The sequence below is a fragment of the Diorhabda carinulata genome, chromosome X (genome assembly GCF_026250575.1).
Source record: "Diorhabda carinulata isolate Delta chromosome X, icDioCari1.1, whole genome shotgun sequence".
NCBI classification, from domain to species: domain Eukaryota; kingdom Metazoa; phylum Arthropoda; class Insecta; order Coleoptera; family Chrysomelidae; genus Diorhabda; species Diorhabda carinulata.
The window spans coordinates 48257281-48284547 of record NC_079472.1 but is presented as its reverse complement, the minus strand read 5'-3'; the positions used below and the strand labels follow the sequence as shown (position 1 = coordinate 48284547).

At 31.2% G+C, this 27267-nt stretch overlaps 1 protein-coding gene across 6 annotated transcripts in view; it reads right to left on the bottom strand.

Annotated features, from left to right (window-relative positions):
- The window catches only part of LOC130900498 (potassium voltage-gated channel protein Shaker), a 291646-nt gene extending 265392 nt beyond the window's left edge, over nucleotides 1-26254 (bottom strand). For 2 of the 6 annotated variants that reach the window (XR_009060191.1, XM_057811171.1), the window contains exons 1-2: nucleotides 26087-26116; nucleotides 19510-19885 (exon numbers count right to left, since the gene is read on the bottom strand). Coding sequence is in view for 4 of the 6 variants with exons in the window: in XM_057811171.1 (XP_057667154.1) it covers nucleotides 19510-19643 (134 nt within the window). In the remaining 2 variants the exon portion in view is untranslated. Of the gene's footprint in view, nucleotides 1-19509; nucleotides 19898-26086 lie in introns of all 6 variants that reach the window. The other 4 variants (XR_009060190.1, XM_057811172.1, XM_057811173.1 and 1 more) reach the window with 4 other exon arrangements.
- Nucleotides 26255-27267: the final 1013 nt, after the last annotated feature.

Genomic DNA, 27267 nt, shown 5'->3' with positions numbered 1-27267 from the left:
TATTATATTATCTTATAACTAACTAACAGCTTACTCCGTATACGATGTATAAAGTTTTATAAATAACTGTAAGTTTTGTCTTAATAGCAGCATACAAACTTTCGTGCTTCGACTATAGAATTTAAAAAAACTTGCTTCATGAGCGTTCTCTATTTAACTACACCAATTTCGGTATTTCGTTTCCATACATGAATAATTAATCAATAGTTGCTTTGTCATATTATGGCCAAATAAATTTGTATATGATATAAATCGTCACGGGAAGTTATTATCCATATTATTCTAATATATCTTATACAACATTCACCCAACAAAACCGCGTTCATTAAAAAATTTTACTACCAATTTTAATCATTCGTTAAGTTACACTGAAATCGTTCATGTAATAATAAAGTGTCATCAACAATTGAATCATTTTTCATTCTCCCTATACATAAAACTGCCTCGTCTAAATAATTTCGTAAGTTAACAAAAGCAGAGATTGAATTTTTTGGTCAAGTCCTTTAGAGGAATCTCGACATTTTCCTCTCCTTTTGAACGCTTCTGTCGATATCAGATGTAAAAAGGGACGAACAGTATAAAATGGATTGGGTGGAGTTCTACTGAAAATAAATTTTTCAGATCCGCGAAAAGGTGGAAATAGAATTTAATCTGAGATAGCACAAAGTAATGTTGAATCACAAACCGTTCAAGAACTTTTCTCGGATTTCAATCGTGCTTAATATTTACTTTCTTGGTGAACAAAACCTTGATTATAATATAATCCTACTCCATTGTGCTCCGAGGACACAGATTTAAATTTTACATATAGTATAGACTTCCAAAATAATATTTTTTATACGTATTTTTTGTATTTCTGTTCATTCAAGTTATTGCTTAATTACAGTAATTGATAGTAATGATGTTTGCATCATGAGAAATTGTTGATTTGTCGCAAGAATATTTTGATTTATTTCTACAAAACCGAGTTTCAAATAATGTTCATAATAAAAGAATTGAGAATAAATGTATCGATTTTGAGATATTTCCTTTTTTACCATATTCGTTTCTGCGATTCGTCCTATTTTCTCTATCTTGCATTTCATTATCTTCTTGGTCTTTGCTTGTTCCTGGTTTCACCTACCATGATTTTTCTCCCCATTCTTTGTAAACTATTTCGTAATATGCCTTTATATGAATTTAACGGTTTATTTGATTGCTTATTTATTCTTGATTCACTATTTATTCAAATGTTTCATTTCATTTAACTCAATTTTCACTGTATTAGCCAGCTCTCTGCCACGTTGTACATTTTGGGAATACTTTTTTGTTTCAAAGTCTATATAATACAACCATCTCGATTCGTTGCCTCTGTTTGTTCTATCATTAGTTTCCAATCTTGTTAATTGTACCTACTCAATATACTGTTTACACTACCACTACATTGTCATTCACAATAACGAAGATATCGAAGTTTTTGGTGAAATAGTGGCTACAAAAATTCCAACCTAGTTGATGGTGCCTAGATATTTATATGCCGTTACTCTTTCTAAAACGTTTTCTTTGTGTTAAATTTCTTAACTTTTTTCGTAATAGTTTTTCCTTTCATTTATAACAACCTTTGCATAACATACATATGGTATTATTCACGTTTTATTTTTTTAATAGGAAATCTTTTCTATGTCGCGTCTAAAAATTCAATAAACGTAAATAGTTCCAAAATGTTTGTTTCCTATTCTTGTATCTATTTGTTATTATTTTTTAAAAATTCTTTCGAGTCTCTCATCTATAAAAAAATAAGTAGTAATTGTCTTAAGCTGTCCCATAATGTTGCTACTTTTTTATTAGAAATATTGAATTCAATTTGAAACTGAATGAAGATTTTAGTTGACTTGAAATTGAATTTGACCATTTATATCATTAATATAGATCCGTGGAATACTGTAAATTATCTACTTCTACTACTATGGTGCTAAATAGTGTTGCGGGCCTTGATTTCCCTTTATCTTTTCCACTTGTTCCTGTTCAGAGATGCCCACTACCAATTACTTTTCTTCACAATACTTATTGCGTTTTCTACAATTTCTTTCTACCCCTTTTTCAGAGGTTTTTCAGTTGACCTACTTCCTTCAAAATTGGATTCGAGTACTTTTATCGGCATTCTCTGTTTATCCATCCACACTATACGGTCAATCGCAGTCTCTCTGCTATCTCATCAGAAGAAACTGTACAAAGTATACCATCATTAAATTATCCAGTTTTGTGAAAAATTTGCCAAATTCTTATCTACTTATGGTGGCAGATGCAAGATAACTGATTCAACCTTGGGTCGTCTATATGAAATGTCTAGAAAATAGGTGGTATGTGTTCCAACCACTTTACTGCTATTATGTCATCGCCTCCATTGAAGCAAATAGTTGCAGATGACCTTTAGGAAGAATATCGTGTGTGAAATTCCTGTAAAAACTAAATTGTTGATATATTTTCTTTAAATAGTACATTTCAGAAGAGTGATGGGATTTTTTTGTTTTATTGTCCTCGGACTAACGTTTTCAAACAGGGTTATAACTTCATTTGAGTTGATATTCACTTCTAAGAAAAATTTTACTTTTGTTTTTCTTCAGAAAAAGACGATATTTGTCTTTAATCACTCTGGTAATTGGAAAATAATGAATAATAAACATTTCTCATAATTTCATCCAAAAGTGAATCTGAAATAAATCAGGAGCACCTTAAGATTCTGTAATAATCATATCGAATAATTAATGAGGATTTTTTGAGAAAACTTTGATGTATCAACTTCCCCCTTAAAAGCTGGAAGTAGGCGATATTCTCGAGGGATTATAATATTCAGTGCGTCATCTCAAGAGGCTCATTGTGTTCCATTTTCATTGAGATTACACAAGGGAAGTACACAATTAGTTGAGAAAATGTCCAAGTGATTCTAAATGGTACTCATAAGTGTATTTTCAAGTTGTCACGAAAATCGGCTCAATTTCATCAGATAAATAATCGTTGTAGAATATGTCTGTAATTAATTGCTTTTCTGAAAAACAGAAAGAAATTTACGTAAATAATTTTGGCAAAAATATGTGTAAAAAAAGAAAAAAAATAATGTAAGAAAATATAGGGATTTTCACCTCTTTCACCTATTGCAGTTGTTCTTTACATTTAGTATTTTTTTAAAATTCTTTAGCATCCACTCATAATTTTCGTATTTCTAATATTATATAGTTAAAATTTGACACAACGAAATTCCATTCATTTCTTTAGTTTGTCTATTCGTTACTAATACCTCCGTTTTATTTTTATTTTAATTTTTTATTTATTATTTTTTATTTTTATTATTTTATTTTGGGATTTGCAATTTCTATATATTGTAGCGGATTAACCGAAAGTATATTTATTTCTGTTTTCCTGTTCGATTACTATGAGAATTCGAGTAATTGTTAACAGGTATGTTTTTTGGTACCAAATTTTAATACGTATTAGGAATTTTTATTAAAATTTGGTTAGGCTCTTTGAAAATTTTGAGCATGCGTATGCTGTCTGTTACCATTATTAGGTTTATTTTGTTAATTATTTTTATCGTTGAAGAAACCATGAAGTCTTTCAAAATTTTCGAATTGGGCCACATAGACCATCACCTCTTGTAAAGTGTGGTTTTCGTAAATGCATATTATTTTTCAGAGTGCCGTTCACCCTGCAATAAACGTATTTAAAGCTGTTTTATCGTATTGATTTATTTGATAATTTCTTTCTTCAGCAGTTATATTGGGGTAATTGCTAATTCTTTGAATTACACTATTAGGAATTAATTGAAGTCTACTTGAGCTCTGATCAACTCTTGCACAAGACAATTTAAATCCCTTCTATCAGCAAAACACTGTAATAAGGCCGTTTTTAATTTGGGCCAATTATTTAATCCAGCTCTGTTCCCGACAATGAACGAACTGTGTAGCTATATTAGAACCTGAGGTATAGATGTTTGAATGTAGAAAAATTGCCAAAAACCTACAAAAATCCATAACTCCACATTGAATGTCCGCGTCTAGCTCCTCTCCAACTCAACCGATTTAAGTGTTCAAAAACTCAAAAGAAATAGGGTGTTTCAGCGAGTGTTTTTAAACCAAAACGAAGTCTCTATCTTGAATAGAACCTGAGATATTGAGGATAGAACGTGTGTATGTGAAAAACTCCCATAAGTAATGTACAGGGGGAAATCGCATTTGAGTATAACTTGAGAATGGTGAAAATTAGATGAAATCCGATGGTTGATGGCTAATCTGTGTATCAATACCAATCATAATTTTTTTTAATATATAAGATATTTTTTTTACATGAAACTTAATAATTAATACTATCTTTCCGAATTCCAGTGGAAGGTATTTTATAAATATGAAAGTTACTTTAGCAAAATATGATATTGACACTGACAATTTGCTTATTTATATTGATCTATAGATCACCTTCATCATGAATATCAAAATAAGGATAAAATCAACTTAGAACTTGGTTCCAATAAGAAAAATTAATTTTTCCTTGGTTTCCACATCTCAAATATATTTCATCTATTAGACTTTACAAAATAGAGCTATAAATTATCTAGATGGTTTTTATCATTTATAGCTTTTTCGTTCTTAAGAATGTGAACCATTTCTGAAAATTCTCTTTTTCGTGTATTAGAATACGTTATACGAATAGAATTTTTGGATCTTTATAATTGAATTTATGTTTTTCTGATATTCTTTAATTCCTAATAAGTGATCCGATTTCGTGTTCTCAATCTGTCTAATCCATACAACAATTAACCCCATTTTTGGTTAATTCCAAGGCCTCATTCGGCCTACACCTTAGAATTTCACCGAAGAAATGAAAAGCTAAAACAGAAAGTATGAAATGAGATGAAAATAAAAAATAAAAATAATATACTTACCATGGAGAACATTGTTGATACTAACAAAATCACAAGAATATTATTATTTCAAAATTCAATATTCAATATGAATACATAAGTTAGTATTATAAATATTAAAGTTAGTACACTTTGGTATTTAATTTTGCCATATTCCCAATACTTAAACGCTTATTAATGTCAAATGTCTATGCAATAATATGTCACCGCCATTAGTAATAAAAAAGCATCGAATTAGGTGATAACAATCTGGAGTTACAATAACATGGTATTGAATGAAAATTATATTGCAAACCTAATAATTCGCATACCAAGTCTGCCACCCGAACAATTTCAGTTTTTTAAGGTAAATTGATAGAAATCATTCAGTTGATTATTTCCTCAAACGTGAAAATAAACATGCAATTACTCTACTCCCAACTTGTTTGCGCCAGAATTAAACGTGTTAAATGAAAAATACGCTTGCAAATCTGAAATTGCAAATGGGGAGCATAAAAAAGTCAATATAAAAGTACATTGAAGTTGATTCCTGGCTCATAACATAAATATAAACGCTTTTTAGATGTCATGGGTGTTCTCTACTCAGATTTTTTCAGTGAAAATTATATAACAGATAAATAATCGTAATTATTTTGCCATGTTCAATTAATTGTAGCCGATTTTTAATAGTTGGGAACGCGTAAAAGTTAGGATTTGAATGTCTCTACGAATATGTGATTGTTTTGAAAGGGTATAGTTATCCCAATACTCCAAGAAAAATTTGTCTTACAGGAAACTTATGTTCTTCTCATTGATTCATATATAAACCGTTTTCACCTACCTATGAAAATGTTGACACCCCTTAATCGCTAATGAAAATTGAAATATTCCTTTGTAGTGCCACTTTCATCAAAATTTTATTCAGTAACAATATATATAAAGTACATGATACGAGGGCAAATACTTGAGTTTTGAGATAGACAATAAAAACAAATATTCATAATTGGATACGGCTTTATTGTTTTAAAAAATATTCTCCATTAAGATTAATACAGTTTTGCATTCGTTTGAACCAATTGTCGAATTTTTTCTATTCTGTACCTCCAAAATATGTTATTTGAACGCATCTACCGCTTCTTCAGGTGTAAAAAACATTAACCTCGCAATTAATTTTGGATCTGCGTGAATAAGAAGAAATCATTGGGTGCCTAAAGAAGAGTGAACGGCGGATGACTCATCAACATTTTTGTTTGATTTGATGTGTGATAGTTCGTATTGTCGTAATAGAGAATGATTCGACTTCTGCGATTGGTTTCTCTGATTTTTTCGAACACTTCTAGCAAATAAATGATAGTGTACAATTCAGAATTGACCGTTCTACGTTAATCTAAAGGAAGGGTCAAATTTGGCTCCTCTTGAAAGACCCATACAGTCGATTATTGTTAAATTTCGGGTACATATGCATTGATTCTTGATTCGTCGCCTGTCACAATCTTATAAACATTTTTTGAAGTAATGTGATTGAATTTTTTCAGAATTTCTCTACACCAATCGACACGAGCTTCTTTTGAACGATAGTCAAATTATGCGGTATCCAACGCCAACAAATCTTTTTAACAGTCAACTGTTTAAGCAATATTCAATGTATGCTAGAGGAACTAATGCCCAAGTATACCTCAATATCACGGTATGTCACATAATGATCTTGCAATATCAGTTTACAATAGACAACCTTCACGAAATTCATCATTTCATTGGTTTAATCCATGTAAAAAGCATATGTATGACAACATGTCTGAATACGTTCACTAAAAAAGTTATAATATTCGGTATATGAAAAGATATTGTAAATGACAATAGAAAACAAGCAATATAGTATTGAGTCCGATACAGGAACAAAAGTGTTGTGCATTTTTTTTTGGACAGTTTGGTCCCAGCGGTTAGATTTTGTTTTTGTCAAGTAGAATATTTATATTGAAGAAAATGCAATTGATATTTGTTATGGAATATCATAATCAGGATATTATGAAAAAACAATAGACAAAGATTATAAAGTTGTTTCGTTGGGTACATATGTTATTTTCAAGGATAATTTCTTTGGAACAGTAAGTTTTTTAGTTGAATTCTGGCCTATACTACCGCATCCAAGTATTCCATATCTTGAGAGTGAATCAATAGCCGCATAATATAGAGTTTTTAGACGACAATTATTTAGGATTTTGTTGGCAAATTTTCATTTACGTACCATACGTCGCAGGTTTGTAGATTTGTTGCGTATGTCAAGTGTTATCCGTAAATATTAAATGGATTGGGTAGCGTTGATAACCGTACCCTCATTTTAAGTTTTCGATTCTGTAAAGTTGTGTAAGTTATTCTTGTATTCTTTAAATGGCATCAATTTAGTTTTTTTAACGGTGAGGCATTCGTTATCGGACTAATATAAAATGTTTTGTAAATATAGTTTGGCATCAATTTTTAACGTAGAGTAACATCTGTCTCCATAAAAGACCACAGTGTCATCTGCAGAGGTGAAAATTTCCCCCTGGCTATCAAGGATGAGTTATGGATTTAGGTATAATATAAATATTATTACTCTATGGAACGTCACAGGTAACCATTTTTTGGTGCTGACTTTTTCAGTTTAATTGAATTGGTTTCCTATTAATCAAATATTATTAATATTGTTATTAACAGAACAAGGAAAGACAATTTTGAGGAGTCAAAAAATGTTAAAATCCGTTCAGTCACCCCGGAGTTATTTATGTTTAAAGGAAAATGCTTAAAATATACAAACTTCTCAGGATATCTCGTAATACGAAAAAGATATCGACATTCGGTTTTCGCTATTCTGTTGCTAATTTGGTATACTTTTATATTCCTTAATTAAAACTGCATGTTTCCATTTAACATTTTTCAAGGATAGCTTGATTTGAAAAAATAAATAAATAGGTTAAGTAGAGCTGGACTTACAGGCGTTTTTTCATAATAAAGTTTGTAAATTATTCATTTTATAATTTTTGGTATTTAATTACGCCCTCTGGCGGTAGACCTTCAACTCTATAAATAATTTCCAGGTTTTTCTCAAGGTCATTTTTGTTATAAATTTTTTTTCCCGAAACTGTACTATAAACGGTTCTCGAGATATGCTCGAGAGCAATTCTTATTGGGACACCCGGTACATTTATCATCACTGCTTGTACAGCTCTTTATTGTATAGGACCTATGAAATATCTGTATTTAATAACCATTACAATCACGCTATTTTACCTTCCTTGTTTTCCCAATGACAAAATGAAAATATGATTGATTTCCTTTTCTGATGAGATTGAGATGTTTTTCGGTATTTAGTTCGCATCATGTGTAGGCCCACTGTGTACCCTAATCGAATGAACGTTAAATTGAATAAAACGAATGAACGAGTTCACCAGGTGTCATAAAAACCGCAGAAAACCTGCATCATCCAAGAGATGTACCACAAAAAAATCTATCAAATATGTAAATACCGATAAAACGTAATTTATTTATCATTACTGACTAACTTAATTTCTAGTTTATTAAACTTCAACACCTGCAACCCTTTTCGTCCTCATTTCCATTCAAATTCAACTGATACGTCAATTGATTGTAATATGTTAGTTACACTATTGGCATTTTAATAGAAGCCAGTTATAATAAGAAACCCTTTAAGATAACCTTATTCTGATATTGCAAAGTTATATTTATTTTAATGAAGGCGATGAAAGTTCACTCCCTGCTGTACCTTAGCGCATTAAACTATCATCAACGTAATATTAATGACTGTTATATTGTGTTTTGTCTAAAATATCTTGTGATTTACCGAAACATTATAAAATTATTTTTAATGTAATTTGTTTTGACACAAGCGTGGTAGGTTATCATAATAGTTTGGATGTTTTGAAAAAATCCAGATCGGTTATTAACAGTGTTTATAATAATATACACCTGCATGTTTTAAAATATATGTACACTTTATTTACACGTCAAATTAGAATTAATTCATAAGAAAACTTTATGCTCATAATTTTAGATTCTCAGAAAAATACCGTGAAAAATATCTCTACAAATACATGTAGATGATGTAATAGTAATATCTACTAAATATAAAAAGTGAGCGAATAAAATCGGTAATCGTAGATTAATTTTATTATTTAAATACATATAAAACAAGCTGAACGTGCTCTTTTTAAATGATTCAACAACTTCAAGCTCAAAAAACATATTTTCATATTGAAGAAATTTTTTTCTTGTAATATTTGAATATGATTTCTACATGAGGGAGAGAATTTTGTTTTTAAATGTCAAATCTTGGACTTTCTCATCACTGCAGTCAAAAACGGAAAATTTAGCAGACAGTGAGAAATATTTGTCATTTTAATGAGAAATAACTTCTCACTATTATTTGCACAACTCTATTCAACTTTAAATTGTTACATAGCAAACTAATATAGTACAGTGCTTTTCAGATAAAAGTATCCACCTTTAATAACTTTTGTAATACTGGTATTTAGAAAAAATCCAAAAACACGTCAATTTATGTTGGAAGGGGCAAGCATTATGGCTTATTTAAACTTACTGGAAAAGCCACCCCCTCACCCCTAGCAGCATCCCCTTTATTTTTTTAAATTACTTTTCATATTTTTTATGTAAAATTTGAATACTCCTCTTTGAGCTGATTTCAAAAATGTATAATACTTGTAGGTTAAAGTGGTTAGTTTATGAGATAAACAATTTTTCTTTTAAGAGCACAAATTTTACTTATTATTTACTTTCACCTTATTTGCCTGTACTAAAATGGGTTGTACAACAGTTCAAACTCTTTAATCTTTTTAACTGTGCTATTTATTATGAAGTTACAATAAGTGTTCAAAATGAGTACCATTCACTTCCATACAATGGTATAATCTATTTTGAAATGCCTCTCTGACATTGCTTAATACGGCTGGATTTAATTGTCGACATTCATTTTCTATCCTCTCTCGTAAATCATCCAGAGATTCTGGTTGGGTAGCATAAACTTTTGTTTTTAAATACCCCCATAAAAAGAAGTCTAGGGGTGTTAAATCCGGTGACCTAGGTGGCCACTCCATCATCTGCCCCCTTCTACCTATCCAACGAGCGGGGAATGTTTCGTTTAAAAATTGTCGGACAGGCATAGCATAGTGTGGGGGAGCTCCGTCTTGTTGAAATACCAGTAAATCTTCGGAAAGGTTATCATCATTTTCTATTATTGTTGTAATACGTGGGTCAACCCCTTCCCTGAGTAACTCAAGATATGATTCACCATTTAAATTTCCGTTGATAAAGAAAGGTCCGACAATGTGGTCACCTAGGATACCACACCAAACGTTTAACTTTTGGGGATGTTGTGTATGGAATTCACGCATAATATGTGGATCACTTTCAGCCCAATATCTACAATTATGCCTACTTACTAAGCCATTTAATGACCATGAGCATTCATCAGAAAAGCAAATATTGTTTAACAATTGTGGATTGTTATTGATAATTTGCGTCATTGATTCGCAGAACTCTAGACGACGATCAAAATCATCTTCATTCAACTCGTGCACGAACTTAACTTTGTATGGGTGGTACTTGAATTTATGTAGAACTCGGAAAACTGTAGAAGATGAAACACCGATCGCTCTACTTATTGTTGACAACGATTGGGGTTGTTGAGCCTCTAAGCTGACTTGCCCTAAAATTGCCACTTGGATTGCTTCGTTATTTACGAGTCCCTCTCGCTTATGCAAACAGACCCTGTTGTGGTAAATTTCTCCATCAGTTGAATTACATACTTATGAGTTTCATGTCTTCCGTCATGTAATTCGTTAAATATTCTAGCAGCAGCTCTTGCACAATTATTATTTTGGTAGTATAAACCTATAATTTCAATTCTTTCTTGCAAAGAGTAAACCATTTCAGAGAAACAAAATAAATAATGTATCAAATTACACTATCAATAGTGACTACAAATTCTAGTTGACAATGTCAAACTTTAATAAAAAGTAGAGTTTTTTGTTGTTTGGATTTTTTAAGTAGAATAAATAGCACAGTTAAAAAGATTAAAGAGTTTGAACTGTTGTACAACCCATTTTAGTACAGGCAAATAAGGTGAAAGTAAATAATAAGTAAAATTTGTGCTCTTAAAAGAAAAATTGTTTATCTCATAAACTAACCACTTTAACCTACAAGTATTATACATTTTTGAAATCAGCTCAAAGAGGAGTATCCAAATTTTAAATAAAAAATATGAAAAGTAATTTAAAAAAATAAAGGGGATGCTGCTAGGGGTGAGGGGGTGGCTTTTCCAGTAAGTTTAAATAAGCCATAATGCTTGCCCCTTCCAACATAAATTGACGTGTTTTTGGATTTTTTCTAAATACCAGTATTACAAAAGTTATTAAAGGTGGATACTTTTATCTGAAAAGCACAGTATAACGTTTTCCAGGTTCACGCCGCAACGCACAAAGTTAGCGCCCAATATCTACTTAGACCGTGAAAAAATTTTCCCACATTCTCATAACAACAAAACCAAAACACCGAATAATTATTTTTACTGCCCACTCTCCTATCAGGAGTTATGTTTGTAGTTTTTTTATACTAAAGCAGTTCAGATTAAAAACACAACTCAAGTATTATCCAAAAAGTATCTGCTGTGATACTTTGCTACCAGTATCATTATGAACTGAAGAATATAGGTGAAGGTCAACTCAACAATTTCTGAAAATATTTTTTTCATTGTGAAATGAAATATTTGAGAACATTTTGATACATCGAAATACGCAACTATGCGCATTTTATAAATGAAAAACGGGAATATATCATCCAAAAGAGTCAAAACCTAAGCCTTAAAGAAATTTAGAAAAAGATGTAATTAATGAAAAACATTAGCTGATAAAGTTATGTCTAAAATTTTCTGGAATAACGCCTTTTTGTTTTTAGTTTTAGGCTGATTTAGCTGTTCACATTGAAGAGACATACTGATATGAAATATTCGAATTCTGTCCCTTCTATGATATTATAAAAATATGCGAAGCTTCGACTGTGTCCAGGCGAGACATGCTTTTTCTAATTACCAATATGCAAATGTTTAAAACAGTCAATGGACATCAATAAGTTTTCGTTTCGAAATGTAATCTGCTATTTCAGTTAATGCAGATCAATCAACTCTAAAACGCCATGGGGATTTGAAAAAAATAAAAATACGAAAAAGTCAAAAGGTGCCGAAAAATCAATACAACCTTCAGCATCCTTTGAGTTATTTCTGCAATACTAGAATCAAGTGTTTTCAACTCACTTTTTTAGCAAATAAAGACATAGAGACTCCCATGAGTCTCTATGTCTTTATTTTCAAGATAATTGTCAAAAACCATATTATATATTTCCATTGCATAGGTATTTTAATTCTTATGTATGATTATTAAAAAGCGGTTTATGATTTTGAATGATGAATTTTTGATTCCAACAACTTGGCTAACGTATAAAATTGCAGTAGTATGTTATGTTATCTTCTTTATTCTGTGAGTTACTCCGTTGATTTTTTATATAGTTCGATGTTTTTAATGGAATAGGAATCAGTATTTAGTTCGTCAAGATTTATTGGTGAGTTTTAAGGCCTCGGATGGTGGTCGGTATAGAATAGTGTGATTTTTGTCTAATTATAGAAACATTACCATTTGTGCAATTTGGCAGGTGATTTAGTTATAAAATTCATATCAAAATAGAGCTGACTGAAGCTTGGAAATACAAGATAATCCCACGCAAGAACATAAAACTAGAAGAAATGACTAAGGGAAATTCGAATGCTAAAATAAGAAAACAATAGGGTGACACAAGAAAATTTATGATAAATAAAGGGGTGGGGCAAGACCATGCACTATCAGCAAAATGATTTATTATGATTTGAGAGACGAAAAATCTTAATAAAAAGAAAATAGAGGGGTCCAACTAATGGAATCGCAGAAGATATAGCTATAGTTGCAAAGAATAGTAATTTAATCAAGAAATGGAGAATAAATGAGAAAAAGCGAATGTAACAATAAAAACGACGAGACAATCCTAAATACCTAGCTGTAATAATAATAAGCGATAGAGATAAAACAAAAGAAGTAAGAAAAAAGATGCAATAAGTATCTACAAGAAGAAATAAAAATGAAAATAATTTATGAATTAACAATATCGCTCATCATGACATATGCTGTAGATACAATGAAGCAGTCAGTAAGAATCTTGAGAATGGAAAGAAAAAGAAAAAAGCATGTAGGCATAACCTTTTGAATATTCCTTTGTTTACATATTGTGTAGTCACTTCTGATCTATTCTGATCTTATCTATTCGAACATTCGACTTTTAGAAGAAACTAATTTGTTATCGACCTTCCACTCTATTCGAGAAAACCAATAAAACCTCGGAATGTATTCGAAATCGTCCTCTACCTTCTATACTCCAGTTTAAATCAAAGTCAATTTGAAGAAATTTGTAGTGATATTATTCTTGACTTCGCTGTTCTACAGCAGCCAGGTTGGAATCCGACTAGTGCATCACAAATATCTTTAATATATAGAAATCTGAGTTATTTTTAATTTATAACTGCTTTTTATTCGTTGTGCTCTTTTGGAAAAGTAGTTACTGGGAATTTATCATTTTTTCAATAAATTTATTTGATGCAGAAACTTTTTTTTATTGTTCATAGTAATAAATATTAATTAGAATAATCGTACCGGGTATAGTTTTAGTTTGTTTGTTTCTTATTATTAATTTAATCTATAAAGTGTTTCCAGATTTTCCACCTTTTCTTATTAATTTCCAACCTCGTTTGTTGAACAGTTGGTGGCATGAAATTTAATATTAACTGTTCACCAAATACCAGTTATTTATATACTTTAACTGAGACCGAATACCACTTCCTGAGGAAGAGTCTTCTGTCGAAAAAGTAAGGTTATAAATAAGAAGAAAATTTGATGAAGATAATAAAAAAGTAGAAATCAAATAACTTGGACACACAAGGTATTTCTAAATTCACGCGACAAATTAAGGATGTGATGACTCGTATGAAATTAAGATGGTCCTTACCTATAACGAAATTTCCTCAGTCGTAAGTAACATATTACATTATCCAAATATTTCACTAAGTTAAAATCTATACACCAAAAAACAAAAGAAGTAATCATATGTCAAGTGCCTTGTACTAATTGTGACGCTGTCTACATAAGGCAAGCATAGGGTATACGAAACCAACTTGGTCCTCAAGATATTTAAACTTCAATTCGTGTCATTCTATGTCACAAAAAGATCAGTGATAATAAGTTTGGCTGATAGATCTAGCCAACTATCAGATCATGAATTTAGATGCTTAGCTATTCAAAAAGCAAAAACTTCATTGAACGGGAATAATTATTCGGAAAACATGATAAATAACATATTCAAGAAAAGGATAAACTGACGCTACAATCAATTAAAAATCAAAACAGAAACAAAATATCAAAACATAAAATATTTTTCCTTACCATATGTACAAGGACTTTCCAAATAATTATTATCCAATTATTCCAATAAATATGATATTAGTATAAGTTATAAAGGACATAATACATTATCCAAATATTTCACTAAATTAAATTCTAAAACACCAAAAAACAAAAGAAGTAATATTATATATCAAGTGCCTTGTACTAATTGTGACGCTGTGTACATAGGGCAAACATCTCAGTATTTGGAAAATTGACTAAAAGATCACCAATATGATTAAAAAAAATAAGACTGCAAAAAATTTTTTGAAGATTCAAAAATTCGTGGAAAGGAATATAATACACGATAAAAAGTAATGGTTCACATTCATAAGAACGAAAAAGCTATAAATGATAAAAAAGCCTAAATTTTTTAAGAAAAATTTATAGCTCTATTTTGTAAATTTTAATAAAATTACAAATAATTTAAATAATTACTGCTACATATTTGAGATTTGAGGACTAAAGGAAAAATAAATTTTTATTTTGACTTTATTTTTATTTTGATGTTCAAGATGTAGGTGATCTATTGATTGATATGAATACGCAAATTGTCAGTGTGAATATCATATTTTGAAAAAAACTTAAATAAAAGTCGAAACGTCAACTTTTATCTTTTTCTCAAAAATTATCAAAATAATTAATTTTAAAACACAAGAGACCTAAAATCAATCAAAACTATCAATAATTAATACCAAGCAGTGACGAAAGCTATAGAAAACAGCATTAGCTATCCTTATTAACAATCTACAAAATTTAGATCAAGCTTATAAGTTTCCACTGAATTCAACTAAAGAAAGGATATTATCCATATTAAAAAATAAAACGAAACATTCAATGGAATATTCGATGTGGGGTAATCAATATTTTCATATAAATTAAACAAACCCAAAATTATACAAGACAGTGACTTTAGTTTAAGGTTTATTACATTATATATTGTGTATACTTCTGAATTTCTTGTTAACTGTAGTTAACGAAAGTGTTTTTAAAAAAATTAGGTTCAAAAGAGACTATTCATATTTTTATAGATTAAAATATGTAAGGTTACGTGAGTATAACCAAAATATTTAAACTTGAATAAAAAATGAGGAAAAGCTGACTAAGAAGTATAGTTGCGTGTTCCCAAATACAAATATTTGATAAGAAATAACGAAGGGAAATATTTTATTCTTTCATATTGTCGCCGTTAATATACCAAGACTTGTAAATGAGGAAAATAAGAAAAAGGTCGAAATAAAAAACCTTATGTATATAAAAATTTGATAAAAAACTCGTTGTTTTTTAGATGTATTATAAAGTATTGATGTTAAAAAAAATATTAACTCACAACTACTCGACTCTAGTTTCCAAACGCTTCGAGAATTGTATTAACAAATCCTTCAGAATTTGATGTGTTGCTATCTAATTTTTGGTTTAGCAACATTAAATTAATATAAAGATGTGTAGAATGATCAAGACTCATCTAATATACATGAGAAGCTGCAAAGTCAACAGAATAATCATATAAATCCTATGGCACATGACATTGTATTCTAATTCTTTCAGATAACAATTTCTTCCTGTACATGATGGCGAATTTTCTTTGAATTTATATGGTTATTCTGTTGACTCTGGAAGCAAGTGGAACATGTCAGTGCCAAAGCGTCAGTAGTGAGGGCTAGTCTCACACGACTGATGCCGAACGTCGGAGGCCCAAAGTAGAGCAGGAGGCTATTATTGTCATCAGTAGTGACATCGGTGCTCACTTACGGAATATCCATTTGGGCCGACGCACTAAAGATGCAAGAATCGTGGAGAAAGGCTGGACCAGTATATCGACTGAGTGCCCTACGAGTACCTAGCGCCTTCCTCACAATATCAGAGGAAGCAATGTGTGTTATTTCCGGTAGTCTGCCTCTAGCTGAGGAAAGACGGAACCTATATCAACGAAAAAGGTCAACCACACTGAGCCCTGAAGAACTTTGAAGGGAAGAACGGCAACACAGCATCGCAAGATGGCAACAGGAGTGGAATGATGCAAAGAAGGTCGATGGACGTACCGTCTCATACCTCGGATTGATGTGTGGTTCAACCGGTGAGATCAACTATTATTCAACGTAGATGTTATCAGGACACGGATGTTACTGGAAGTATCTTCACCGCTTTAAGCACGATGATACCCCAGAGTGCCCGTCCTGCCCAGGGGTCAATGATGATGCGGAGCATGTTTTCTTTTTGTGTTCACGTTTCAACCAACAGCGCGATGAGTTAGAGAAGATTCTGAAAAAGAGAACCCAACCAGAGTCAATAGTAGAAGCAATGTTGTCAGAAGCTGCCTGGAACGCCACAAGCACTTTTGTTACAAAAGTGCTTACAGAGTTGCGATCCGTTGAGGAAAAGAGCGAAAGGCAGAATCTAGAAGGAAGAAATAACATCTTAACCACCAGAAGGAAGAGCGGCAGCTAATTCCTGCCCCTGCGAAGAAATGCCTCACGGCGGTACCATGGGGGATCAGAGGATAGAAGAGAAAGGGGTTTAGGGTTTAGTGGGTGGGGGCGTCAGCGTCAGAGTTTTCGTATGACGCTGCGTCGAGTCGCCACATATCGAGGCCAAACAGCTATACCTAGAATCCATAAAAAGGTTTCACCCCCTAAGAAAACACACACACATATGTATATATGTAGTTTTTTACTTACAATAATTAATTAAAATTGCCTGTGATTTTCGATATTATTAAAGCTTGTAAAAATGTTTAAACTCGTAGAATTTAAAATTCAATATTCAAATTAAAGTTGATAGAAATATTGATTCTGGTTACTATAGAAATTTTCATTAAATTTTGATTGGTTAGATTTTGAATGACGTTGAATTAATTATAGGTTAGATAAGGATAAGTTTTAGTAAATGATTTTTAATATTGATTGGTAAATTTATGGATAACATTAAATTTCAATAGGTTAGGTCGTTATGAATGTAGTTGAATATTCATTGGCTAGAATATAAATGACAATAAATTTTATAGGTTAGGTCGTCATAAGTGAATTTGAAATTCATAGGTTAGATGAGGTCAGTTGGTTGTTAATGGCGTTGAATTTTCAGAGAATTTGTTTTTTCTAAATCTAAAAGATATGCATAAATTACACTAAGGTTATTTAAATCAGTTTTCTTATTAATGGATTTATCATTTTGGGCAATGTATGTTGTTTCTAAAAATAAACGTTTTTTGTAGTTTTTTCTGTTGTCAAAACTTTGGCAGATTTGGCAGACGTGGATATGGTCGAATAAAAATATCGGTATATATATAATAACCATAAAGGTAAATATTAAAATATGACCAAGAAAGTACAAATATGGTCCGAAGAGACTGAATTAGAGACATACGTAACTAGGAGAAGCAAGAAGTCGAGTTTATTACAAATGAACAGCTCCAAACGCAGTTAAAATTGATAAATTCATTGTTGTTTTTGATCGATTGTGATCTCGAGCAACACTCACTTTGGGCAGAACTTTCGCATTCACGATATGTCCGACAAGTTCCTTTGTAATCTTTGAGATAACAGCTTTCTCAATCAGCTTCAATTTACTATTACCTGAAATAATTTTGTGGACTTTCTTCTGTTTTTGTTGGTGGAAGCCACTTTTGGGCGTCCAGTGCGTACCTCGTCCTCGATGCTCATTTTGTCTCGTTCAAACTTATGAAACCACTTCTCAAGCCAAATCTTGACTTCAATAGTTTCTTTTGCCAAAAAGAAATGCTTAATCAACACATGAAACATTCTTTTTTTTCAATTCTTTCAAAGTAACAAAAGTTGTTTCACTTAAATTGCTGTTGCTCACAAACTAATAGTAGAATCAGTATTAAATTTATATACATGTGTCTTTCAAAGGTTGGGGCTAATTGAAAATCATATGAATTTAATACTTTTCAATCCACCCAATATAAAAGAAATTATGGGGTAATTACAATAAAATCAGTGATATAACAGATTTAAATTTAGTTGACTAAATTATAAGTTGTGATTCGGCAGATATAAAATTGACTTGTATTTTTGTTAGATGATACTCATTTCTTACAATTTCTGATTTTTTTTATTTATTTACTTCCCAAATGTAATGACTTGATATCGATTACACATACTTAATATTATTTTATTATTTGGAAAAGACTTCCTTATCGTTGAGTAACAAAGCACATGTTGAAAACGTGCCTCATGGATTGGAAACTTTTCTATACATTCTTAAAAAAACTTTTATTAATATTGATTTTATCTATATTATTACACTCAGCCGTTTACCTTTGTGCGGCGGGTCTCGACATTACCGTAATCCGTAAAATATAAAATATATGAAGTTTCAAAGAACCTTGCACAGTCATTTATTGGCTTTTCCAGGATAGATTTATGTATTTATAATGGTGGAAATTCTATTTAATACCCCTCTATTTTATTGGAATTTTGCGAACCACGTTTTCAGGAAAAATGTCCAGTGAAATTCAATGAATAATTCTTTCGCTAATGTAAAGGCCTAGTTTTGTTTATGTTATGCTAATTACTATAGTGAATAAATGCCCTAATGATGTAGATGTACAGTTCCCCTTCTAAAATATGAGACTATCCAATAAATACAGAACAATTTACTTTATGAGCTATTTTCTTATAATTTATTGTATGTAAAATGATATCTGATACTGAAGTATTTGGTTTGTACAAAACCTAGAAATAACAATCCCCTTAGTACCGCTTTTTATAATTGTTAATATCGAGCTATAAAATAAAGAAATAATGATGGACAGAGAACACATTAAGAGAAAAGAAATGGTACTAAGCAGAAAAGCTAGAGAGGAACTATCGAAAAAAGCAGATCATCATCCTGTCCAATAGCCAAGAAAAATAAAGTATTAAATAACTCCCAAATACAGAATTTATGGAGCAACACACGTTTTAAGGAAATCTTTTCGTTCAAGATACATATGGTAACAAACAATATTAAATAAGCATACACAAATTCAGAAACATGGTATATTTCCGATTGACATACTAGAGGCAATCTCAAACCTTCATTGGGAGTGCAGAACAAGAAGGATAATGATTGTCATATTAATAATAATAAAAATATTGTACTTACTGGCTCAAAGTCCTATCAGTAGAAGCAGGCCCTGAATCATGATGACGCCTCTCTTTGTGGACAATGCCCATGAGTTTCATCCAAGCGTTGTTCTTCCCCCCGTGGCCCCCCATCCCACTTTGCCACATCGTCATGATGTCTGCAGATCATCACCAACTTCACTCGTCAGAAGAAAATTCCTGCCAATTGGCAACAAACCCTCATATGTCGAAAGGTGTTCTCGATAGATTGGTAGAACATTTTGAAACTTATTTTTCTAATGGAAGAATCAATTTTAACTATCTTGAGCAAGAATCGAAAATTTAAAAAAATTGACGTCGAGGAACAGTCTTTTCATAAGCACTGGTTAAATATAACGGCGGAGAGTCTTTTTTTCCTGCTGATGATTCTTAATATCAGAAATTTACAAGGCAGTGTAATAATATTGTATATGATATATCTTTTTATCAGATGTTAGTCATAAGTATGAAAAGTTTTTTTATGCTCTCCAATTATTAAAAAAAATGTGATTATCCATACATTCGCACTATCATGAAATAATATTCTCTCAATAGGTAGTCATGTTATGCAAAACTTAAAAAATGGTGATTCCAGATTCGATATCATCTACAAAATACAATTAGATTGGAATTTCTATGACAGTGCGTGATATTTATTCACATTAAACACACTGTTCACATTCGGTCTTTATAGATGATAACATAAAAATACGTGTTAATGTTAATATAGCAAACAGTAAACAGTCCAGTTAATGATACGCACAACTTTTTCTATATCAGCACAAAAGTTCTACCTAATTCTCTTAATATTAGCAATTTTTGCCTGCAAGAAGTGAAAATTGTGCTTAATTTGAGATATTGTAGAGTAAATTTTTAGATATTCACAATATTATTCGCATAAATAAGTCAATTTCATTAGATTACCATCAACTTTGACAAAATGTTCAAGTTGTGCCACTTTTTTGTTCTACTTTATAATAAGTAGGTATAACTATCTACGTTTAGACTCGTAAAGAAAAAACAGAATTTTATATGGGCCTGGAACAGAGTAGGCATGCTATTTTATATACGTTTACGTTTAACTCAGCGGTGGATTTACCAGCAGGCTGAGTACTCTGAGTAGGCTGTAGTCTAGGGCGGCAGATTTCAAGAGGCGGCAAATTTTGTCCAGCATATAGAAAAAATATACAAGAGAAATGGAAAAATACAACAAACAGGAAGAGTTGATGAAACACCTGATGAAGATATTGGAATGTCTGCGGGTGATTACTTCAGAGTTAACACGTTTCTAGTTGTCTCATATCCGCATCAGCAAAACGGCAAGAGGCCTATAACGGATTTAACTCGAAATTCTCTAATGATCTAGAAACAGGAATAGGAATAGCTACCTTCCATTTTTTACTTCGTATTGCTCTGTGTACACCAGCGTAAAATTGTTCAGGTGAGAAAAGCTTTTCTTGCTTAAAATAAGTCGATTTAAAGTCAAGAAACGCTTAACACGTCAGCTCTTTTATAAAGTGAGAACTAATAAACGATAATACAAAGTTTTCGTGCGACAATATAATTAATGATTTTGTTGTTAAACTGTAACTGTAATAAAAAATATGTATCAACGTTTCTCGTTGTATAAGCTCCATTCATATTACATGAGTGTTGAATAGTTTCGAAGCAAACCTTACCTTACTAAAGTAGTACACGATTCAACTTTGTTTAAAATGTCTTTTAACAGTTCTTTGCAATAAAAATAATCAAGGATCTTACATGAACCCTTGGTGGTTATTCCCAATCTTTTTTATGTGATTAACTCAAATATATATTAACGTGGGTAGAAAAAAGCTGCGATTGTCTAAGATTATAATGTAAGGTAAATGACTGTATCAGAAAGTAGAAGTGGTAAGTCAGATAGAAGCATAGACGTAGAATGAATAGTTAGCAAAAAAGATACCGATATGTTAAAAATAAGTGTCTCACTGGTTTCACATAGAATAATCAAAGACGAGGTGGATATTTGATATTTTTTATATAATTGTGATCTGATTACTGATAATTCTTACTTTACATATCGTGAAAGATGTAGAAACTACCTAAACAAATAATTTGATACAAGAACAAATATTGATATCCTGTTTAAAACACAATTTAGATTGATTTTTTTTAATTGTAAGAAATACTCAAAATACATATAAATAAATAGAAGAAAAAAAAACCACTTTTTCAACAACATGCTTAATAATGTTTTATATTCTCTTCCGGATCCGTCTTTCCATCGAATAACATAAACCCCCTAATATAAGTACTAGAAAGTCGTAAACCAATCCCAGATAGTGGGGCTTCCATCAAGAGTCCACGATGTAGGAGGAAAATTATATTCATTATTCGTCATGACTTATTGTCACAAAAAGTAGTTGTTTTTTACAAACAAAAATCGATTTTTACTTAACAAAGACACAAAACATCTTGTGGATAATGAATTTCAAAAATATTAACATTTGTATTTTGCTGAAACCGTTGGCATCAGATGAAGTTAATTTGTCAAATATCATATTTACTTTAATTATTACATTCTGTCTACACTTTTTAACATATCTTCTAATATTAGATTCAATTATTCTTCACTGAATACGTAATGGAAAATCATCGGTTCAACCTAGATTTTCATTTTGATTGATATAGACCAAGAGTTCAGACCGCTTGGCTACAAAACTAAAATTCAACATAAATTTTCTATTAATAAACATCAGTAAATTTGATATAAATAACAGACAACTAATGTTTTTGACAGTTGTAGGTTGTTCATATTCTATTTTAAATTATGGAATTGAATTTGTGTAGCAGTATATATTTATACGAGTGTGGAGACACAACTTGATTCAATAGCTCATTCATTCATATATAAGTATTCAAATCAAAATCAAATTATAGAAACTGCAGTTCGGAGGAATGTTAAATTTTTCACAGACTTGTATTCAACTAAAAATTGTCCCAAAACTAATCGAACAAAAACAGTAACTAATGATGGAAAATCCTTGAATATTGTGTTACATATAAAATTCTTGTACTTCCATTCAAAAGACATTATGTAAGTGAACGTCACATTATTGAGAAAAACAAGTTTCATCCTTATAAAGTAACAATAGTACAAAGGTTATTTGCAGATTATTATACCATAACCATAAAAATGAAGTTTGTCAAATCATAATACAAAAAGTAGATGCAGAACCCCATTCTCAATAATTACAGATCTTGGATAGAGACTAATTTTAGATACATGTGAAAATATGGAGATTTGAAAGTGAACAGCTCTGTTATTGGACCTTTCATGGTAGAAGGTCAGAGTGGACCAAGTATTTAGATCTGTTTATAAATCATGTAGCCCTGCAAAGAATGTAGTTAGTAACAATTGCATTTAGTTGTCGAAGGATAGTGCTTCATCTTAATTTAGTTGTAATTAGAAGCATAATAAAGTGGCCAGCAAGATCTTCCTATTTATCGTTTCCAGGTAAAAACCATAGCGAATACTAAAAACAGCCTATAAAATAAAAATCGACAATTGCGCATTTTCATATCAGCTGACATGGACATAAAGAAGAAAAAAACAATTTGAACTTTTCCAATTTGATTAGTTTCATTGTTGTTTTTCACATTACAACTACAAAAGATATCAAGATAAAAATATGAAATTGCAACTTCATAGATCAGAGAAGAATGGAAGCCTAAGTGAATTCTTTTCCTGAAAATACGTTGTTTACTTTGAACATATACCAAGAAAATTAAAACCCGCCACATTAGGGTCACAGTACTTGCTGCTGAGGAATATCATAATTATTAAAAGCTATATTTTTAAATACACAAAATACAAAATCTAAAATTCGGGAAATGAATTCCAAAATAGTCAAAAACATTAACTCCTCAAGAATCTCAACAGTTTCTACATATCTTATGCATCAATGAAAAGTACTTGCTGATGAGATATGTTCAGAAAATTTTATGAAAGATAGCAACTTTGGTTTTAATTTCAGGGTGCTTTAGCTATTAGTTTTATAGGGTCATAGCGTTGTGATGAACTTCAAAAATTGATGACATGAAAGATCTCAATGAAATTACTCGATTCTAAAACCACAGTTCCTAGAAATTTCATAGCCAGGAGAGAATTTTACAACATATTTCAATTACCGAACCCGGAAAGACGTAAAAGCCATTGTTTCCATAGGCAATCTGCGACTATTTCAGTTAATGAAGATTATTTTCCTCTGTGGGGGTTGAAAATCCAGTAATGCGGTTTTGTGGATAACTCTATTTCAAACAAAATAAAAATATCAACAAGTGTAGTAGAATTGATATCGATTCAGCCTCTAGCGCTACTAGATCCTGTATACAACAATGCTGTGAAAGCTCGGTACGTTTCCCCATCAACTTCAACTTGGACCTCGGTTCATATTTCAATTACCGAAAATTTGTTGGAGCGAAACGACCCCCATTAATAAGTTTCGGTTATAGTTCCAATATAACTGTTGATTACAATTTCTAGTAAGATATAAAAATGAGTTCATGTAATATATTATTTATTTATTTCTAGCCCTGATTTTGAACACATAACACCAACGTATCCTTAGAAAAGGAGCAGGGTACGACACATGTGAAAAGAGATATAACTGCCTCACTTTATTTGCAACAAAGTTCTTAGTTTGGAAAAAAAAAGAATTTTTTCTCACTTGTTGTACAATGTACTACTACTCTATGCACGACTATATGAATACAATGTTTGAAAAGAGCTTTATAAGTGACATATAAATTAAGTTGGTAATAGGATGAAACACGAACGTATAGTGTTCAAAGAAGTATATTCTAGTACATTCAGTAAGTATGAATTTTACCAGATTTCTCTTTGTACGAGATATAAAATTGAAATAATATTTCTTTTACATCAACTGAAACCCAAAGATTACTCTTAAAACCATTTCCAAGAACTCTTCCACGAAAACAATGAAAAATTGTTGAGACATAATTTTGATGCTACATTAATAACATTCAAATTAAAATATTTTCCATGAAATTAAGTAAAAGTGTAATTAAATGAGACAGTAAATTTTCACTTCCATAAAATCTGAAAGTGATACGTTCATTTCTCGAGATAGAAAGTTAAATTATTAAGAAGTATTTTAGAGTTATACAGTGTAGTAACCTCCACAATCGTTTCATTTCGTGCAACAACACAATAAAATATACTTACTTTCATATTGTAGAGGTTACAAAAAATTTCAACCAAGTAGTATTTCACAAAATCCTCATACATAAAAGAATTTTTTCGGGTATCCTTGAGACAATAAGCATGGTAAATCGTTACTTTGAGACTCTCATAGGATCATTACATAATTACGATTGATAGAAAAGAATATAACTTCATTCTCTAAGAAATAAAAATCTATCTCACCACATAATAATTGAGGAAGCGAAGATGGTTTTTATGATAATCATCAATGGTAAATACAGTCATGAAATGAGTAGTTTCATCAATCCATGTAGTTAATGAGAAATTTCACGAAATCATGTCCTGAGAACAGGGTTTATGTGTGAGAAAAACTTGATATTAATTCGTCTTAAAATTCTTTGGCTTCATGTTGTAAAGAGCAAATGTTGAATTGTGGAATTAACACAATATAGATCATTTTGTAACGTAAGGAACAATTTAAGTTATACGGAGATTTACAAATTTACTATTAAATCTGAAAAAAAACCAAATATCAAAATCCAAGATGAAAACAATAGCAGTCAGGATTTGTGAAAAAAAGGTGCCTACTGTACAAGAGATCAAAGATAGGAATGAAGATGTCGAGACTAGTTAAAGCAGTAAAGGTAAGGAAAGTTTTATATCAAAATATGTGAAGTTATTTTTGTTAGTGATAAAAAATTATTCAAATCGATTTCAACTATCGGGGAAGGATTTTTAGAAGAATATGATTGAATTTATAGTACTATATCAACTTATAAATGATCATAAATTAGAATAAATGTCAACGAATTTTCACTTATCGTATAATTTGCAATTCTATTAGTTTTCCTTAATCACCTCGACTAATATTGTCAAACTTTAATTTTGTGGACGTTTGTTAAAATTTCGCAAATAATATTTATTTTTGTAAATTATAATGGTTCCACTTGTTTTCTGATACAAAATATATCATAACTCAGGCAAATTTTACATATTCCAATTTATTTTATTGCATATTCACTCAATAAAACATCTATAATATATCATTCCTTTCATGAATAAATGTCTGTATAATCATTAACTTCTCTGTGATTAAAATATCTTGAAAAATATATCTTGGTCACCATTTTTTTCGTTTGCTTCGTCTGACTACCCCATGATTCAGCAACAAAAATAATGACACAATATTTGAAAAGAAACTAAATATCAAAAATTTTTTCTTTTCTAGTCGAATTTTTATAAACCATTAAGTCCATTGACGATGGTTGTTGTGAAGTTTTCCGCACTTTTCAAAAAATGACTCACATCCTTTTCCTCGGATATAGAAGCTTCTATATCCTGTACACTTGATACAATATTATTACACTACCTGTCTACAGAATCCAGCAATGGTTTTCGGGACATCTTCAGAGAGCCGGTTGTTCGCCAACAGCCAACAGGTGCAGACGCGCGGCGCGGTGGCGAAGACGAACGCTAGCGTCGACGTCGACAAGAACAGAAAATTAGACGCATCGCGAAGCGGCCAGTGCACTGCACTGAAGTCCCGGCGAAAGACACGGGACACGCGACGATACGCGCCTGCGCCGCCCAATGCGGACCACCTGGGCCACTCTGGTGTTATATCGTACTGCAGCAGCAACGCATCTCTAGCCGACGTTCATTCATCCTCTGCGGAAATCGGCGCCCTTATTGCCCTTAACATCTGCACTAGCCGGCATGTCTCCTCATTTGCAAATCGTTTCGTTTGCCGCTTCTTCCTACTCTATTTTTAGATTTTAGTTCACTTGGGACAACATGAAATACTCGTGAAATGTTTTTATCGATTCTAGATTTACTTTTCGCAGCAATTCTTGTTGTTAAATCGACAATTCCGTCTGTCAGGTTAAATAACAAACTTTTAAGTTTAATACATATATTGAAAACGTGAATCTACGTTGCTTTTTCACTTAAAAATATTGAAGAAGCTCACGTAAATTCGACAAAATGATTTTATCAATTTTATTAGTATTCGTAGGCGTATATAATGATTTGTCGATCATTTACAGTTTATTAATTTAAATGCTCAGATAGCTTCATGAGCGCATCATATGCAAAGGCTTTCTAATAATGCGATCAAATACAGTATGTTCGTAAAGTAAGGTAACTATAATATTCGAATATACGAGTACACTGTTAAATAAAAGTTTCCTCAAATAATTAAGGTTATCTGCATAATCTATTGACTTATACAGGGTGCATCGTTACTCCAAAATAACATTAAGATATTTTTCAACCAGTAAACCTTCAACAATAAGCAGTTCCAAAGTTGCAGTCGTTCGTAACTTATGAAAAAATAGTATAATACCCCATACAACAATTTTATGGTTCAGCATTCCACGCAAAAACCACTTCTTTCTCTGAAATGTGTTATTGGTGTTTTTTGCTGAAATAAGAAGTACAAGATACGATTTTAATTGGTATCATGAATATTCACCATAACTTCCATTATATGAAAATTCAAAACGCGTTTCTAAAACCACAGTCTGAAAGCTATCGACCAAAAGAAGTCAA